Raw genomic sequence first — 18689 nt, 5'->3', positions numbered from 1 at the left:
TTTCACTAAAACTAATTTAACTTGCTTACAGGGGGGAATGGGTTGGTTAAAAATAATCCAACTGATGCTGTTAAGTAAATATTATTAACGAAAGACCCACCGTGTTTAGATTTAACTCTTCGGGTTAGCAAGGTTTTTGAAATAAAAGACAAAGCAATTGGTAAAGGCTTGCTATTATATTTCATCATACCATAGCAATTTAAGGGAAGTTAAAGGAAAAGGTTGCTGAAGTTTATTCTGGGAAGTAAAGTTAAATTACATAGTTAAGGATAATGGATAAATTAATCAGACATAAAAAAAAAGTCTAGCCTGGATTAATAAAGTATATTAGCGGAAAGGTGGGGGGAGAAATCTAAATTAGCCTCTAAATTATTGCACAAAGAACTGGGAGAAAACCTTCGTTACAGCAGCGATAGCGGCAAAAGAAGCTAAAAATGTCAGCACAAAATCTAAATCGAAGATAAAGATCCAAAACGAAGTCTAAACAAAGGTCCAAACTAGTTAGTTATGGATAGTAATTTGAAAGTTGATGACAAGTCTAAAGCCATATTATTCTTAAAGATTAAGTCTTGCAGATGGTTAAAGACACTTTAGGATTGTTTCTTTAGATTATATATTAAGTAAAATCTGACAGACACAAGGATTTTTAACTGCGAAAAAAAAGTGTCTGAAATATTTTGCGTACAGGACAAATAACAGTTGATCATAATAGATGCCATAAATACTCACATTTGATCAACAGAAGTGGCTTAATAGCGCTATGATGAACATAAGCGTATTACAATAGTTTATGTAAGACTCATATGTTTATACTAATAGACGTAGCTCGACTAAGCAAGCGAAAACCGTTCCTCTAGCTTGATGAAACTACAATTTATGGGTATATAACATTTATAGAATCATTCAATGCCACTCGCTCTGATTCCCAATATACATTAATTTTATATTTTTTAAAACTGATATCAAACCCTGTAGAAATTAACTCTAATATTACCTGAATTTAATTTAGAAAAGTGGCCATATTCAATTTCTTATAAGGTTATTAAGATAACTGTAGGCTCGTAAGTCTCTAAGTATCTTAAATATCATTCTCTACATTAGATTAACTATAACAGTATAAAATTTCAAAGATTTTCTAAATTTTTCAAAAGCGGAGAAGTAGGAAATATCTTTGATTAAACGAGCTAATCTTCACGCACTCATATTAACTACCAGTGGACTATTTAGACACTTAACTATATAAGCTTAAGTTCTCATTATCATAAATCATTCTAATTTTTATTAAAACAATATAACTCCAAGTTGAAAACGTTTATAAAACAGTTATGAGCATTCCAACCCATTTTCTCATAAACCCTTTAGAGTTGATTTTTAACATAGAAGAAAAATAATGATTGCTGCGTGATCCTTAAAAATAATCGATTTTAACTTGTAATGTTCTTTCAATAATTAAACCTGCAAAAAAGAATGAATCTATACTATTAATAGTATTAGAATTCAAAAAAAAAACAAGGGGAGAGCAGGGAATTGAACCCTGGGCCTCTCGCACCCAAAGCGAGAATCATACCACTAGACCACACTCCCTTATTTGTTGAAGAGTAAAAGTGAAATGTTGCTCGTAAGTTGTTCTACCGAGATCACGTTTTGAGTCATGTGATGCATAGTTAATTTACGATATTCGGTCATTTTTTGTAATTTAAATCAATAAAATTTAACTTAAAATTTAAATTAATAATCAATTCACAAGATAAATCTTTGGTTTAAACACGGCCGATAGTAGTTCTAATGTTGAATTTTCTAATTATATAAAAAGAAATGAACTAAATTGTGAGCAATATGGAGAACTTTTATTCTTTTATTCTACCATTTTTATTGCAAATTTAAGTCTCAAATGCTGGCACAGTGCACACTTGTTGGTTTATAATTTAGCTTGTAAAACTGCGAATTTTATAAATTTACTGATTCAAAATCAATTATTGGATGTCATTTTTATATATTCATATAACTCCTCTGGTATTTATATCCCTCTCCCATTCATTAAAAAAGAGATTTACTACTAAATAGTGTGGAAAAAGCTGATTTAAAGTGATCAAATCCTGATTTCAGAAGTGTTGCACTGTGCGCGCACAGGTGTTGCACAGGTGTTGCACATAGTTAAGGAAATTTGTAAAATTATTGCAAACATATACTTTTCATGCGATATCGCTCTGTTTAACGGTCCATTATTCTTAAATCGAACAATGTCAAACAACACTATCTGGGACATGTATCTGGGACGATAGTTTATTTTGAATCTGGTTCAAAAACGGAAAACAAATGAATTTAGGAACCATAACAATAAAAACTCCGAGAACCAGCTATGGTCAATTCGGTAAAGAATTTAAAAAAATCAGACAAAAAGTTTCTAAAACGGATGCATTCGTAAATTGGACATTAAAAAAAATAATGGACTCAGATTTGGAGGTCCAAATTATTATCAATGGGGTAAAGTATCCTTGGAGATATTATAAACGGTAAGGTAAAAGACAATATTATGAAGAAAAATAAGTGGTTCGATTTTAAATTTTGCACCAAAAAAATAAATTGACGAATTATTTTAGTAATTAAAAATAAGTAAACCACTTTTTTTATTTTTCTTTTCTTAGTTGCATTTTCTGGGGTTTAGGATTATGAGGTACATATATGGTCCATACCAGTTGAATAAGAGTAAGGCGACTACTAAACAACTATGTGGGTGATAATAACCATGGATATTTTACATGTGAAAATAATCTAATCATAATCATAATCATAAAAGACTCAGCAGTGTTCTAATAATTTGACTCAGGCGTGACCTGCCATAAGTTAAGTCAGGGGAGACCATATTTACGTGAGGGAGTTTTAACTCGTACTAGTTTATAACTCCATTGTGTTACGAAAATAAAACCTAGTTAATGATTGTAGATGTGAAAAAATTCAAATTACCCCGGATCAAGACAAAATATTTGACAACTACGATTGAAAAATAAATAATTTATTTTTTGTCTTTTCAACGATTTCATTATAAAGGAAATTGAAATCTAACCGAGTATTTGAATCAAACGTAGAATGTATAACCAGTAAAACAAACCAAGTATAAGCTTAATAAAACGTTAAAGTTGGAACAATACATGAAATAAAACAGACATTAAATTGAATTACCACGGAACTATGTGAAAAATTTTTACTGTGAAAAAGACAAAAAAGAAAAAGAGTTTACCGACAGATTCAAGACAAAAATAAGACAAGCAAAATTAAAAATATACACGACACAAAAAAAATTCATTTAGCGCGTCATTTTAATTAATAGGTAGTTGCAGTTAGTTAAAATTCGGAGCTTCGGTGAGACGGATACTCACAAATAGACAGTCTCTGGCGATTAGCATACTGAGTCGCTATTAAGGTAGAAAGTTTGCAAATAGAGAGATTTTCAGATTATTGTTAAAGTTTTTAGTGTAAGTAAGTAAAGGCAATTAACTTGGCTTTATAGAGAAAACAAACTCTAAGAAATTTTTCAATATGGGTCCGATCCATTCAAGTAGAAAGTAAATCTGATTACAGTTGCAGTTTTACAAAATGAACACGAGTACATAAAAAGTACGATCAACTACGTATGTATCCATCTATACGAATTGTCAGTATAATTCTTGATCATTCATGATTGGAATTGGTGTAAGTAATATAATTAGTGTATACGGATATTGAATTCAAACCCCTTGAGAGTTTTCTCTGACCCGATTCAAATCCAAAAGAAACTTAAGCCAACTCAAAAAAAAAAAGACAAAAAAAAGGGGGACACAAATAGGAAAAAAGTATGGGGGAGTCAGGGTGAGTGAAGATTGTAGAGAGAGGCAAACTCAAACATGAATACAACAAGTTAATTAATACGGAGAAAACAATTCATTTAATGGATGACTCTGATACGGAGGATTCGAAGTTTAAATTAGTTTATGCATCCTTTCCTATCTATCAATCAATCATCCATTCACTCAATTGAAGTGATGAAGGTGAGGCTAAACGATGTGGAAGATACGGGTGAGTGTGAGGTGTTGGTCTCAATTGAATTGAGTAACATGAACATTAACCATAAAAAGATTTACTAACTACTAGATAATGTAAATCATTGTTGTTTAACTATAATTTTGTAGAAGTTTAAATTCAAAATTGCTGTAGATAGTTTAAAAATAGTTCTGAACCCGCCGCTACAAAAACATAATAAAACAACAGAAAATGTAACGAACAAAACGAACAACAAGCTTAAAGTTGATTAATTGCCTCACACAAAATTAAAAAAGAAATAAAGATATGGATCGCTCGATTCAATTGAGTATATGATCTTTTCTTTTTTAACAAAGTATTACCCCTTCAATGATGGTCGTACCAATGAAGAAGATACTATTAAGTATAAGATGAGACTAGGGAATCATGATGTAAGAATTGATATGATGATAAAATTTACTGATGTAATAATTAGTGCGCCCTCACTAATTGAACTTCTTGTTGTTGTTTAGTTGATTCAAAATTGAATCATCCTCAACTTAAAAAATAAATTAAGAGTTGACCTAATTAGGACATGATCAGACAGACAATTTTTTCTTTAATTAATCAGAAAAATCTAGCTAATGTCGACAGGGACATTAGAAACACCGACGGTAGTAGGAGATGAAATAGAGAAAAATTCCCGCAAATCTTGTGTCTGATTTTTGTCTTTTCCTAATTCGGCTCCATAGAATATAAGCTCACCCGTAAGTTTCCGGCTACAATCATATAGTTTCATAGAACAAATACCTGCATGTACTGCACATTTTTGTCTGAAAAAAGAAAATTAAACATTAAAATTAAAATTAAAATCTCATCAAGCACTAATTGTTTTTTTTTTTTTTTTTTTTTTTTTTTTGGCTCTGCGCTCACTGTCTGCTGTCTCTGCTCTCAGCGCTTTTGCATTTGACTTCCTTCCACTAACTGTAAATTGTATCTTTCTACATATGCTGCTCCTAATAATATATAATATATCAATTTCCCATTTCTCTCAATTAATATTATTGACATATCTTTTGATACTATGGATATTTAACTATATTCTTGTTACTTATATTTTTTTGTTTTCTATTGTTTACTTAGGTCGACTTCCCTAATTGTACGTCATAGTAGGTACTTGCCAGTTTGTAACATCTTCACACTAGATTTACCGACCGACCGATCATACTAAATTTTTTTTTTCAGCACTAAAGTATCAACCATCACCAACAACTCAATTTCAACTTTAATCTTCCAATTTCAACTACAATAAAAGTATCGACCATTTTTATTTTATATCTGTGTTTCCTTTTTTATTTTGAATTAATAATTATTATGCAAATATAATCTTCAAAATATACCAAAGTAACATAAAAAGTACCCTAACAAGAAAACCATCATTCGAATAAAAAACAGAGTATTTAATAGTACCAAGCAACATAATATTCATCATCTAATAATATTACAGTATCAACAATGGAGTTAACTTCATCTATACCTAGTTTACAACCATCATCTGTAACGAATCATTCATCAAATATTCAAATTTCATCACAATCTTCTTCCTCACCTATAGTGGTTAAAACTTCCAAACAATGGGTATTACCACCAAGACCTAAACCAGGTAGAAAACCAATAACTTCTATATCAACCAATGCTTCACATTCTCAATCTAATTCCAATTCGAATTCGAGTGTAGCATCTCCAATTGTTAATAATTCAAGTACTACCAATTCAACTTCCATCAATGCGAATCCAGAAAAGAAGAAAAAATCATCCTACACTAAAAAATCATTAAATTCCACAAACACTAACAATAACCATTCAAATAATCATATAAATTCACAAATACTATCTCAATCAAGTCATAAGTCAAACAAATCCACCATCAACCCTCTTATTTCATTATCCCCATCTCCTAATGCTTCATCTCCATCCCCTTCATTAATTTTATCTAATTTAAATCAAAATATAAAATTAATTGATTCAGAGAATTTATCTTTAAAATCTCATTTATTAAGTTTGATTCATGATTATAAACAATTGAAAAACATTGTTTTGGATAATACTAGTAATTATTATTATTATAGTAACCCTACTTCTACTTCAAACACCAACCAAACTACTTCCACATCTACTCCAAGTCTTACTCCATTAACTATTGATAATAATAATGCTCATAAGAGATCATTTAACGAACAACAATTGATTGACAATGAGTTTGATAATTATATCACTATACCGAGTAAGAAGATGAATACCAATGATGATGCTATGGATGTTGATGAAGACGAATTACTTGATGAAGTTGATGAATTAGATAATAGTGATATTGAAGATGAAGATTTAGAACATAATTCTAATTCCAATAGTCCATCTACATGTAAATTATCTAGAACTTCATCACCTTATTCCGATGATTCAGAGAATAATTCATTAATGAGTACTTTAACTAGATCAACTACAGTTTCATCTTCAACTTCATATTTCAATGATAATTCGAAATTAAGTAATAGATCGAAATTAATTGATTTACCTTCATTCAATTCAACTCAATCTTCATCAATTACCAATCCTTATCAATTCAAATTCGATGAATTAATGAATCAAACCCATAGTCATCAAAAGGCTTCAAGTTCCGATTTATTCAATCAAGATCAATATAATATGATCACTGATTTCTTAGAAGAGAAATTAATTAATAATGATGTTAAGTATTATGTGGAGAATAATAACGATTTATCCAATCATGGTGGTGCTGGTAATGGTTCAGGAAGTTCAAATGGTGATAATAACGCTTGGTGAAGACTCCCTAACACACCTTCAACCTTTTGTTTCCGATTTTTTTTATGTTTTATTTACGGCTTATGTTTTTGTTTTTGTTTGTTTATTTGATTGTGCTTGTGTTTCTATTTCTACTTCCCTTTCCCCCTTTAAAATATGGTTTAAAAGAGCTGCTTTCACCGAAGTGATATCATGCTTAATTTGTTTGTTTGATTATATTATACTACCTATTTATTTATTATTTATTTATCTATTTATTCCTGCTGCTTATGATTTAACAAGAAAGAGTTTTTTATTTTTATTATCAAAACTACTATTTAATCGATTTGACTTTTATACACTATTTATGTTCTATATTCTTTCCAGTTTACATTTGTTAATGCTTTAAAATAAAAAAACACAAATATACAAAAGCTTTTGATTATTATTATCTTATCTCATCTCATCACAAGTAGTTCTCCTATTTCAATTCAATTGAACACACCCCATTGAATCAATCAGAAGGTTACCATGTCAAAATCAGACACTAACACATTTTCACATCCATTCATTTTAATGATTTCCTCCTTCTTAAAATTAGTGCCTTATCTTTTGAGATGAGACTTTTTTTTAAATTGGTTTAGACCGGAAGTTAACCACCGATCAGACAAAAAAATTTACTTAAAAAAGAATTCAAAACATGTGGGGGAGGGGGGGGGACAACAAAGAGAGAGAAACTTGGTGTATATACAGGATGAACAAATAAGACTGTATATAATACTCTGTAATAATGTAACTAATTAACTCTATTTAAACCAGTTCCATTTTGCAATAATACATTTTCAATATTTTTTAAGGCTTGAATAGATGTGAAATTGAAATTTTCAACTGTAGAAGCTCCAATATGGGGAGTTAAGATTACATCTTGTCTATCAAATAATTCTTCATTTACTGTTGGTTCATTTTCATAAACATCTAAACCAGCAAATAACACTTTACCTGATTTTAAACCTTTAACTAATGATTTTTCATCAATGATTATCCCTCTTCCGATGTTTACGATTCTAAATGGATGTTCAATTGATTCGATGATTTCATCATTTATAAGATGTTTAGTTTCTGGAGTGGCTGGACATGCAATAACAATTAAATCAACAAATGATTTCGTTGATAAGATATTTGAATGATAAGTGGCTTTATAACCTAACTTTTCTTCTTCATGAGTACTTAATGGAGTTCTCTTTATATAATGAACATTCATCCCTATATCATTTAATTTCTTCCCTATGGTTTTACCAATATTCCCAAATCCAACAATAACCACATTATGATTTCTTGGATTTAAATTAGGTCTATTGTTAATGTAATGACCGAAATGATATTCAGTATGATTGGTATTAAGTCTGGTTAATCCTTTTTCACTATCAAATTCTAATTCATCATCTAAAACTTTTCTAAATTTAACAGTATGATTATTATCTTTGAAAGTTCTTTCATATTTATTGAATTGTCTGAAACTTGCCAATGTATTATATAATACTAAATCAGCCACAGGTTCAGCAGCACCTTCAGATGGGACATGAGTAAGAGCTATACCTCTTTTGGCCATTTCAATTCCATCATATCCATCAAATCCAACTGAACAAATAGCAATCACTTTTAAACTTGAAGGAGCATGTTCTAAGATTTCACCTTTGAATCCACCTAATGGAACAAAACCTAACCATGATCCATAAATGGCTTCAATTTGAGAGAATTCAGTTTCAAATTTATCAAGTAAATCTTTTAAAGTGGTGATCTTATAAGTTAAAACTTCAAATTTAGTTGTAAAATCGATATATTCTGGTAATGAAGTATCCAAATCTCCAATAAATAAAACTTGAGGTTTAGTCATGATGAATAGTTTGTTAACGTATTTGTTAATTTAAAGATTGAAATCAAAATGATTGTGAAATCAAAAATAAACAGTGGAATGGGTTAAGTATCTTCTTTATATGAAATGTAATCGCTAAATTTTTCACAAAATGTTCCTCGAGGGAATCTCACACCGGGACAGGAAATCAAGAAAAATAAAATTCGTTTACTGTGGATATTTTATAATTATACAGTAAATTTAAAAGCCCTGTCTTATAGGCTTCAATGAAAAAGTGCCGTAACAATTTGTGGCTACGATAAGCTGATAGTATAGTTAGTAGACCAAAACTTCATCGTTTGTAATGGTGGTGGTGTTATGGATTGTAATATGTGGTAAATGTTGAAGTAATTGCAATTGTAACTGTATTTGTAAATAATAATATGTACAGTTCAATTATAATTCAGTTATGATCTACAAGTATTGACATAACAACAATAGACTCTTGAACTGTTGACTGTATTATATTTTTATCTATCATCTTCTGGTTATAGTATGACAGTGATATATCTGCTGGAGAACTGACCTACCACACCGCTATGATCGATATGCTATTCAATTGGCAGTTAAGCAAACAGATCGTAAACTAATCATTCGTCAACGACTAGAATTACCTGCTGGAATTACCAAGTTGAGTAATACTGAAAACTGTCACCTAAATCAACTCATATTTAATATTTTTAAGACATACCTTACTAGTTATATATGTCAAAAATAATGTCAAAAAACAGTAACCTGTAAAACTTCCGTTAATCTGTAAAACATGAGATCTGATAGTATTTTTTACAGATTACAACTACAATTTACAGGTTATCATCGTATTTGGGATTTACCTGCTTAAAATAATAAAAAAAAAGACAACAACAGAAAAAAAAATTAATTGAGTAAAGTGGATCCATTACTTATTTCAATACAAGTGTCATTCAATCAATTGATCATCATCATTTGATTACAGCAACCGCCTTTGAAGCCGTCTAATAATAGCAACAACCTAAAGATGGAGTTTATCGAGTTCCCATTGACTATACCCAACCAACCTATAGTAGAAACTATCATAAGTTACTCATCATATATCCAAATTATAGTAAGTTTATTAGTGGGAGTTATTACAAACTCAGTTATAAATATCGCGTATGTTTTTGGAATTCAATTTATAATTTTGTTGATAGTTGTGTTACCTAACTGGTGGCCATTTTTAAACCAAAAGAAGGGTCTTACCTGGTTACAAATCAAGATATGAATAACGAATAACACATAATATATGGAAAAATAACGGAATAATATAATTGTTCCCCCACAATAAAAAGTATATCGAGAAAAAATTATTTATTTCTAATTTTCCAAAAAAATATATAAATGAAATTTAATTTCCCACTTTTGTTAAAAATTTGTAGATACTGTAGAGCAGGTTTCTTATTTAAGATCGCGTGTTAAGGTTAAACTTTTCTATTCGTCATGACTTCATCAACTTCATTATATGAATCTTCCAAATCTTTATATTTGGGGTTCGATTTATCAACTCAACAATTAAAAATCATCGTCACTAATGATGCCTTACAAGCTTTAAATACTTATCATGTTGAATTCGATGCTCAATTTAAATCGAAATATGGTGTCACTAAAGGGGTACTTTCTATTGATAATGAATTAGAACAAGGTGCTATTGTTAGTCCTGTGTTTATGTGGTTAGATTCTATCGATTATGTATTTGGACTTATGAATGAGGATGAATTCCCCTTTGATAAAGTAGTGGGTATTAGTGGTTCATGTCAACAACATGGTTCTGTATTTTGGTCTCAAGATTCTGAACAAATTTTATCTAAATTAGGGGAAAATATTAATCAATCATTAAGTGAACAATTAAAAACTGGATTTACCTTTGAAAATTCTCCAAATTGGCAAGATCACTCCACTGGTAAAGAATTAAAAGAATTTGAAGAAGCTATTGGTGTGGATGAATTATCGGAAATTTCAGGTTCAAGAGCTCATTATAGATTTACTGGTTTACAAATTAGAAAATTAGCCACTAGAACCAATCCAAAGAAATATCAAGAAACTTGGAGAATTTCGTTAGTAAGTTCATTTGTTGCCAGTATTTTATTAGGTAAAGTAGTTAATATTGAAGAATCAGATGCTTGCGGTATGAATCTTTATGATATTCCTCATCAAAAATTTAATGATGAATTGTTAGCTTTAGCAGCTGGTGTTCATCCAAAGATTGATAATGTTACCGAAGAAGAAACTAAAAATGGTATTGCTAATTTAAAACAAAAATTAGGTGAAATTTCACCAATCACTTACGAAAATGAAGGTTCAATCTCATCATATTTCCAATCAAAATATGGATTTAAAGATCATTGTAAAATTTATTCCTTTACTGGTGATAATTTAGCAACCATTATTTCCTTACCTTTAGCTCCAAATGATTGTTTATTATCGTTAGGAACTTCCACCACTGTATTAATCATCACCAAGAATTATAAACCATCATCACAATATCATCTTTTCAAACATCCAACTATGAGAGATGAATACATGGGAATGATTTGTTATTGTAATGGATCATTAGCTAGAGAAAAAATTAGAGATAAAGTTAATCAAAAATATCAAATTGAAGATGAAAAATCATGGGATAAATTTAATCAAATTTTAGATTCAAATGAAAAATTTAATAATAAATTAGGAATTTATTTCCCATTAGGTGAAATCGTTCCAAATGCTTCAGCTCAAACCACAAGAGCAATTTTAAATCCATCTACTAATGAAATCAAAGTAGCTGAATTAAATTCATCCCATTGGAACGTCGATGATGATGTTAGTTCGATTGTTGAATCCCAAGCTTTAAGTTGTAGATTAAGAGCAGGTCCAATGTTAAGTAAAAGTAGTGGAAATGAAGATTCTCGTGAAAGTTCAGTTACTCCAGATAAAGAAAATTTAGCTGCTATTTATAAAGATTTAACTACTAAATTCGATGGTGATTTAATCACGGATGGTAAAGCTCAAACTTTAGAGTCTTTAACTGCCAGACCAAACCGTTGTTTCTACGTCGGTGGTGCTTCAAACAATACTAGTATAATCAAAAGAATGGGTTCAATCTTAGGTCCAGTGAATGGAAATTACAAAGTTGAAATTCCAAATGCTTGTGCATTAGGTGGGGCTTATAAAGCTAGTTGGTCACATGAATGTGAATTAAAAGGAGATTGGATCGATTACAATGATTATATCAATCGTTTATTTGACGTTAATCAAGAATTAGAATCATTCGAAGTTCATGATCATTGGATTGATTATTTTAATGGTGTTGGTTTATTAGCTAAAATGGAACAAACTTTAAAACATGATTAGTGGATTGTCTTACATCTGCTTTCATCCCTTTGCATATATTTTTATAGATCGTTTTTTTAAGTAAGTAGATATACCCGCCATACACATGTCGTTTAATATATAATAGATTTTTGTTTTAATTTGCTTCCCCGGGCAGTAGATAATTTTTTTTCGCAGTAAATTTGGAACATCACCGTGGATCATCTACAATTCAAAAAAATTCAAAATTTTGAACTGAAAAGTTGAATATTTGAATAAAGAACGTTTACACATATATATAGAACTTGTCCCATGACCATGATATCTAGGTCATTCCATGGACTCAGAAGTGGGAATAAGAACCAAAGTATATCATTCGTTAGAAACTTTTCTAGGTTACTAACTAAGGATCCTAATGACATAACTGTATCTGAACTTCAATCCATACAACAAGAATTAGAACAGCAAGAAACACAATCTGATGATACAAATTCACGAATCTCATTACTTGCAAAGATAAGCAATTCAAATAATCTCGAGAAACAATCATTAGTGAATGAGATCATCCCTTCATTCTCATTATTCTTTAAGTTAAGCAAACATGAAGATAATGTGATAACAACGAATGAGATCTTAAGTCGATTAATTGAGATAAATCCAGGTAGAGTTCATTCATCGTGGGATTTGTTTAAACAATATGAAAACGGATTGATTCGAGGTGTTAGTCCCGAGTTGGTTAATCAATTATTACGTAAATTGATTCATGGAGAAAATTACGAACAACAAAATCAAGAAGAAGATGAAAAATATGTGATCTCATTGGAGAATTGTCAAAAGATTGATTACTTATTAAAGACTCATGTGGAGAGTCATGAATATGTAAAGGATAGCATAAGTCTGTTGGTTGATACATTGATTGAAAATGACTTGTTGATTTATTTAACTTTATTAATCAAGAATAATCAACTTAAGATTTTCAATAGTCAAGTTATTCAAGATTTTCTTAACAAAGATACCGTTGCAGATGTATCATATTTAACATTATTTCAAATATTATTCCAACAAGATCCCAAATTATTATCAAAGCAACAATTAGTGGAAGCATTAAATATCCTTGAACGTCATTCAGTTGATTTTTTCATGGTTCATAATAAAAAGCAACAGAAATTAATAGAAGGTACTAAACATGAATCTTCTATAGACTTATCCCTTGATCCTAAACAATTAGAATTAGATATCGTATCATACATTGAAACCAATCATTTGGATTTAGATAAGACTCCTGAAAGTTTATTGATTAGATTAAAGTTGATTGAATATTATGGAATTGAAGTTAATAATCTCGATAAAACCTTAAAGAAATTCCATACTTATCAAACTCATGAAAAATTCGGTATTGAATTTATTCAAATCAATCTTGTCAAGAGTTTTATTTATCAAAGTTTTGATCAAAATGATGAAACGTTCCTTAAAGTTGGAGAGACTTTAATCCCCCAAGATGATCAAATCGCTGTCAAAGTTTTACAAATGTTAATCATTGGTCATTCTAGTTTTAATGATGAAGCAAGTTTAAAACTCTATAATGACTATATCCAAAAAGTTCCAAAACAGATCAATATCCATACTAAGAGATCACCCGCTGGTTTATTAACCGAGTCATTAATCGTTGCAAATCTCTACAATAATGATCGTAATTTCGCTCAATTGATTCTTGATAAAGCCATTGAGAATAGTATCTTACACGATGAGTTCGAAATCACTCATATCAAAACTTGGTTAAAGAAATATGGAGAGTCATTTGTTGATGATGATAATTGGAGTTTAGCCAAACCTATATTTAAGAGTCATATTTTAAAATATGTTAAACTATTATAGATTTATATTTATTTTCATAAACATATACTGTATTAATAGAAAGACTGCAAAAATATAAACACAATTAGAAAAGGCAATTTAACCGGCTGTATGTATTGATGGATCTCGATATAACCTTAACTTAGAGTTGGAAAATATTTTTTTGGTGACTAAATTCCCAATTGGGGAAATTTGCCGCTGGCCCATACATTGGGCTCTTTTTGTACTCATAGTTTATACCGTAAATAATTTGCAATCAAATCATATACACTTCAGATTAAGAATATATAAATACGATTGTAATTATAAACCACTGAACTGTTATTATATTTCCAATTCAATTAGATAGAAAAAAAAACATTGAGAAAGATGTCTACCACAAACACTCCAGTTATTTTGCACTTAAGGGCAGAAGTCAAACCTTTAGAACATAGAGCTGCTTTAACACCAACTGCTACAGCACATTTAATTGATTATGGGTTTAAAGTTTATGTTGAAGAAAGTTCTTTATCCACCTTCTCTATTTCGGAGTATGAATTGGCAGGTGCTGTTATAGTTCCAGAAGGATCTTGGAAGACTGCTCCTAAGGAAAGAATTATTATCGGTTTAAAAGAGTTTCCCACAAGTGATACTTTTCCATTAATTCATGAACATATTTTATTTGGACATTGTTACAAGGACCAAAGTGGTTGGAAAGATATATTAAGAAGGTTTCCAGAGGGTAATGGTACTTTATATGATATAGAGTTCTTAGTAAATGATGATGGTAGAAGAGTTGCAGCTTTTGGTTATTATGCTGGTTTCGCGGGAGCTGCCATAGGTGTCAGTGATTGGGCTTTCAAGCAAACTCATTCCGATTCTGAAAACTTACCTGGTGTTGAAGCGTATCTTAACGAAGTATCACTAATTGCCGATATCAAAAAGAACTTGGCAGCTGCGTTAGTCGCCAATGGAGGTAAATACCCAACTACATTAGTTATTGGTGCTTTAGGCAGATGTGGATCTGGTGCTGTTGATTTATTCAGAAAGGTTGGTATTCCTGATGCTAATATATTAAAGTGGGATATGAAAGAAACGGCTCCAGGTGGACCATTCAAAGAAATTGTTGAAAGTGATATTTTTGTCAATTGTATTTACTTATCACAACCAATTCCACCATTCGTCAACTACGAAACTTTAAATGTTCCAGATAGAAAGTTAAGAACCATTGTTGATGTTTCCGCTGATACCACCAACCCACATAATCCAATTCCAGTTTATTCAATCATTACCGATTTCGACGATCCAACAGTTGCAGCTGAAACTACGATTGGTCCAAAATTGTCCGTAAGTTCAATCGATCATTTCCCATCTTTATTACCTAGAGAAGCATCAGAATTGTTTTCGAGAGATGTATTATCAACTTTATTGTTATTACCAAAAAGAAATACCTCTCCAGTTTGGGTTAGAGCTAAACAATTATTCAAAAAACATGTTGCAAGATTAGATTAAAATATCGTAAACATTAGTTAGAAGGCATTTTATAGATGACTGCAAAATATAATTACTGATTCTCCACAGTCCTTTCCACTAATTAAAAAAGATTTTTGTGACTAATTCCCAATTGGGAAGATTTGCCGTATGTAATGCGATAAGGCTCATAGTACTGACTCATTTTTAATTTAATGGCCCGCGCCAATGTTGTCATATTAATAAAGTTCTACGGCTTATATTATATGCAGTCCGATGGGATAAGGTCTGGAGATTTTTCATTCATCATCAAACCTATACCGAATATAAATTAGATTGAAATTTTTCACTTTTTTCATTAGTTACATTTTATTCTTTCTTTGTATATCAATTAACTTAATATCATATATTTACAATGTCTACTACTCCTGTTATATTACATTTAAGAGCTGAAACTAAGCCTTTAGAACACAGAGCTGCTTTAACCCCAACCACCACCAAACAATTGATTGATGCTGGATTCCAAATTTTTGTTGAAGAAAGTTCTCAATCTATTTTTAAGTCTGAAGAATATGAAAAAGTTGGTGCTACCATTGTCCCAGAAGGTTCTTGGCCAAATGCTCCAAAGGAAAGAATTATAATTGGTTTAAAGGAATTACCTGAAAACGAAACTTTCCCATTAGTTCATGAACATATTCAATTTGCTCATTGTTATAAGGATCAAGGTGGATGGAAAGACGTTTTAAAGAGATTTCCAGAAGGTAAAGGTACTTTATACGATTTAGAATTCTTAGAAAATGATCAAGGTAGAAGAGTTGCAGCTTTTGGTTATTATGCTGGATTTGCTGGTGCTGCTATTGGTGTCAGTGATTGGGCCTTCAAGCAAACCCATCCTGATTCTGAAAACTTACCAGGTGTTGAAGCTTATCCAAATGAAGATGCTTTGCTTGTTGATATTAAAAAGGATTTGGCTGCTGCCTTAGCTGTCAATGGTGGTAAATATCCAACTGGATTGGTTATTGGAGCTTTAGGTAGATGTGGATCTGGTGCTGTTGATTTATTCAAGAAAGTTGGTATTCCAGATGCCAATATAATTAAGTGGGATATGAAAGAAACTGCTCCAGGTGGACCATTCAAAGAAATTGTTGAAAGTGATATTTTTGTCAATTGTATTTACTTATCACAACCAATTCCACCATTCGTCAACTACGAAACTTTAAATGTTCCAGATAGAAAGTTAAGAACCATTGTTGATGTTTCCGCTGATACCACCAACCCACACAATCCAATTCCGGTATATACCATTGCCACTGTGTTTAACGATCCAACTGTTCCAGTTGAAACTAAAGTCGGTCCAAAGTTATCAGTTTGTTCTATTGATCACTTACCTTCTTTATTACCAAGAGAAGCTTCAGAATTTTTCTCCAGAGATTTATTACCATCTTTATTATTATTACCACAAAGAAATACTGCTCCAGTTTGGGTTAGAGCCAAACAATTATTCGATAAGCATGTTGCTAGATTAAGTTAAACTTGGATCTTATTTGTACAGCTTGATTTTCAATTCTCTACTTGTTAATTTTCTTAAAAATACACGTTATTATTATTTTATTTTATTTATAATACAGGATTAATCTATTCTAAAGTAACACTAACTTTTGTCTTCTTATTCTTATTCTTCTTACCTTTCTTTTTACCCTTTAATATCATTTTTCTGATTTCTTCACCATCAGTTTCATATTCAGATTCACTAACACCACCAAGTTCATCAGCTTTATTAGCACCATTTATTTCTTCAAGAGTATTGAAACGTCTCTTCATAGTTTCCATTTTTTCAACATGTTCTGGACAAGCAGATACACAATTCAATCTTTCACCAGTATCATAAATTGCAATTTGATCTCTCACTGATTCAGACAAATTCCAAACCACAATCTTACCATCAGATGAAACCGAAATCAATAATGGAATTCCATTAGTTTCAACAGGATCATTGAAGTAGGTGAATCCTTTTATTCTATTAGTATGACCTCTGAATTGGAAAATTGGTTCTAAAGTTTCTGAAGTAGATTCCCAAACTTTTGATTCTTCTTTATCTTCACTATTTAATTTAGATATGACTTGATCATGTAATTTAAAGAAATCAATGGTTCCATTTCCATGACCGGTTATTAACCATTCTGTACCATCAATATTTATAATTTCAAAATTCATTAAAGTTGATTTAAAGGCCAATTTTTTAACAATTTTAGCAGTGGTAGTATGATAAACTAAGATTTGATCTAATAATCCTACTAAGAAATAATCACCATTAACTGACCATCTCACAAACTCACCACTTTGACCTAAATGATCTCTACCTTTAATTTTCAATACAGCTGCTTTTTTAGCAGTCATTAAATTCCATAATCTAATAGTCTTATCTTCTGATACTGAAATAGCAACTCTTCCAGTTGGGTGAATAGCTAAATCATTTACTTTGGCTTGATGTCCCTTCAAAGTTCCAAACACTTCCCAATCTTTAGTTCTCCATATTATAATCTTACCATCAGCTGAACCAGATAATAGCCATTTACCTGACTTTTCAGTAGAGACTGATGTTTTGGTATTATCGATTTCAGTAGAGAATTTTAAGGTGGTTACAGTACCTTGATGACTTAATAAATTACCTAATTCCTTTCTCTTTTGTAAATCATAAATTCTGATATGTTCATCATTAGATCCTGTAACTAAATATCTCTTAGCTATATCCATGGATTTAATTGATAAAGAATGAGCTTGGAAATGAAATATAGGTTGGAAGATTGGATCTTTCTTTGAATTTGGGTCTAGTATGACTGAAAGACATAATAAGTTATGTTCATAAGAACCAACCATTATACGAAATTGTATAGTAGAGCGTAATGGTCTAGAAGGTTTAACTTGTTCAACTTTCTCTATTTTTGATTCCACCTTTGATTCAGCCTTTGCTTGAATGCTGACATTCTTCTTATTCTTAGTAGCCATCTTGAAAATTGATTGTAAGCTATAATGGTTAAACTGGTTAAATATGGGTTATACCATTAATTTTTCAGAAAACAAACTTTTATAAAGAGAGAGAAGAGATGGGATCAAAAGCGCGACATCTTCAAAAATATTTAAAACTGTCGCGTTCTGTAGTGCGACATTTCTCTCCAAACAAACCAAACCATTTGTAAACACTGCAAAAACTATAGTTAAAGGATCAAACAGGCTAGATCTGGTATCATATAGACGAACTAGTATCAACAGCTATCAATCAGTTGATTCAGACCATACGTTTTAGGATCATAATTTACAGATCTGGTTGAGGTTGTCATTTGAATCAGTTTCAAACAGTATATTGTATTATATG

At 30.7% G+C, this 18689-nt stretch overlaps 7 protein-coding genes and 1 non-coding gene across 8 annotated transcripts; 5 read left to right on the top strand and 3 right to left on the bottom strand. All coding sequences in view use genetic code 12, as the record gives it.

Moving 5' to 3' along the window:
* Nucleotides 1-1512: 1512 nt before the first annotated feature.
* On the bottom strand, nt 1513-1584 carry DFJ63DRAFT_t10. The gene has a single exon. It is a non-coding gene; the product is annotated as a tRNA-Pro (tRNA).
* Nucleotides 1585-5332: 3748 nt separating this feature from the next.
* Nucleotides 5333-7217, top strand: HAP41 (Hap41p). Its single transcript, XM_064903943.1, has one exon. It carries the CDS (start codon nt 5512-5514, stop codon nt 6838-6840), a length of 1329 nt encoding a protein of 442 aa, XP_064764690.1. The 5' UTR covers nt 5333-5511; the 3' UTR covers nt 6841-7217.
* A 377-nt stretch (nt 7218-7594) lies between these two features.
* On the bottom strand, nt 7595-8692 carry DFJ63DRAFT_310508 (glyoxylate reductase; the record flags this gene model as incomplete). Its single annotated transcript, XM_064905611.1, has 1 exon — nt 7595-8692. The coding sequence occupies one exon, from the start codon at nt 8690-8692 to the stop codon at nt 7595-7597; it is 1098 nt and encodes a 365-aa protein (XP_064764689.1).
* A 1473-nt stretch (nt 8693-10165) lies between these two features.
* Nucleotides 10166-12055, top strand: XKS1 (xylulokinase; the record flags this gene model as incomplete). Its single annotated transcript, XM_064907750.1, has 1 exon — nt 10166-12055. The coding sequence occupies one exon, from the start codon at nt 10166-10168 to the stop codon at nt 12053-12055; it is 1890 nt and encodes a 629-aa protein (XP_064764688.1).
* A 276-nt stretch (nt 12056-12331) lies between these two features.
* DFJ63DRAFT_332838 (uncharacterized protein) lies at nt 12332-13888 on the top strand (the record flags this gene model as incomplete). The annotated part of the gene is made up of 1 exon (XM_064907749.1): nt 12332-13888. One exon carries the CDS (start codon nt 12332-12334, stop codon nt 13886-13888), a length of 1557 nt encoding a protein of 518 aa, XP_064764687.1.
* A 348-nt stretch (nt 13889-14236) lies between these two features.
* DFJ63DRAFT_310505 (saccharopine dehydrogenase) lies at nt 14237-15358 on the top strand (the record flags this gene model as incomplete). Its single annotated transcript, XM_064905610.1, has 1 exon — nt 14237-15358. One exon carries the CDS (start codon nt 14237-14239, stop codon nt 15356-15358), a length of 1122 nt encoding a protein of 373 aa, XP_064764686.1.
* A 186-nt stretch (nt 15359-15544) lies between these two features.
* On the top strand, nt 15545-16899 carry LYS1 (saccharopine dehydrogenase (NAD+, L-lysine-forming)). The gene has a single exon (XM_064903942.1). It carries the CDS (start codon nt 15732-15734, stop codon nt 16845-16847), a length of 1116 nt encoding a protein of 371 aa, XP_064764685.1. The 5' UTR covers nt 15545-15731; the 3' UTR covers nt 16848-16899.
* Nucleotides 16900-18645, bottom strand: DFJ63DRAFT_21742 (uncharacterized protein). Its single transcript, XM_064904138.1, has one exon. It carries the CDS (start codon nt 18320-18322, stop codon nt 16952-16954), a length of 1371 nt encoding a protein of 456 aa, XP_064764684.1. The 5' UTR covers nt 18323-18645; the 3' UTR covers nt 16900-16951.
* Nucleotides 18646-18689: the final 44 nt, after the last annotated feature.

This window comes from Scheffersomyces coipomensis (assembly GCF_036884675.1).
Source record: "Scheffersomyces coipomensis strain NRRL Y-17651 chromosome Unknown DFJ63scaffold_1, whole genome shotgun sequence".
NCBI classification, from domain to species: Eukaryota; Fungi; Ascomycota; class Pichiomycetes; order Serinales; family Debaryomycetaceae; genus Scheffersomyces; species Scheffersomyces coipomensis.
Note: the sequence above shows the minus strand (reverse complement) of the source record. Positions and strands in the feature narration are given on the sequence as shown.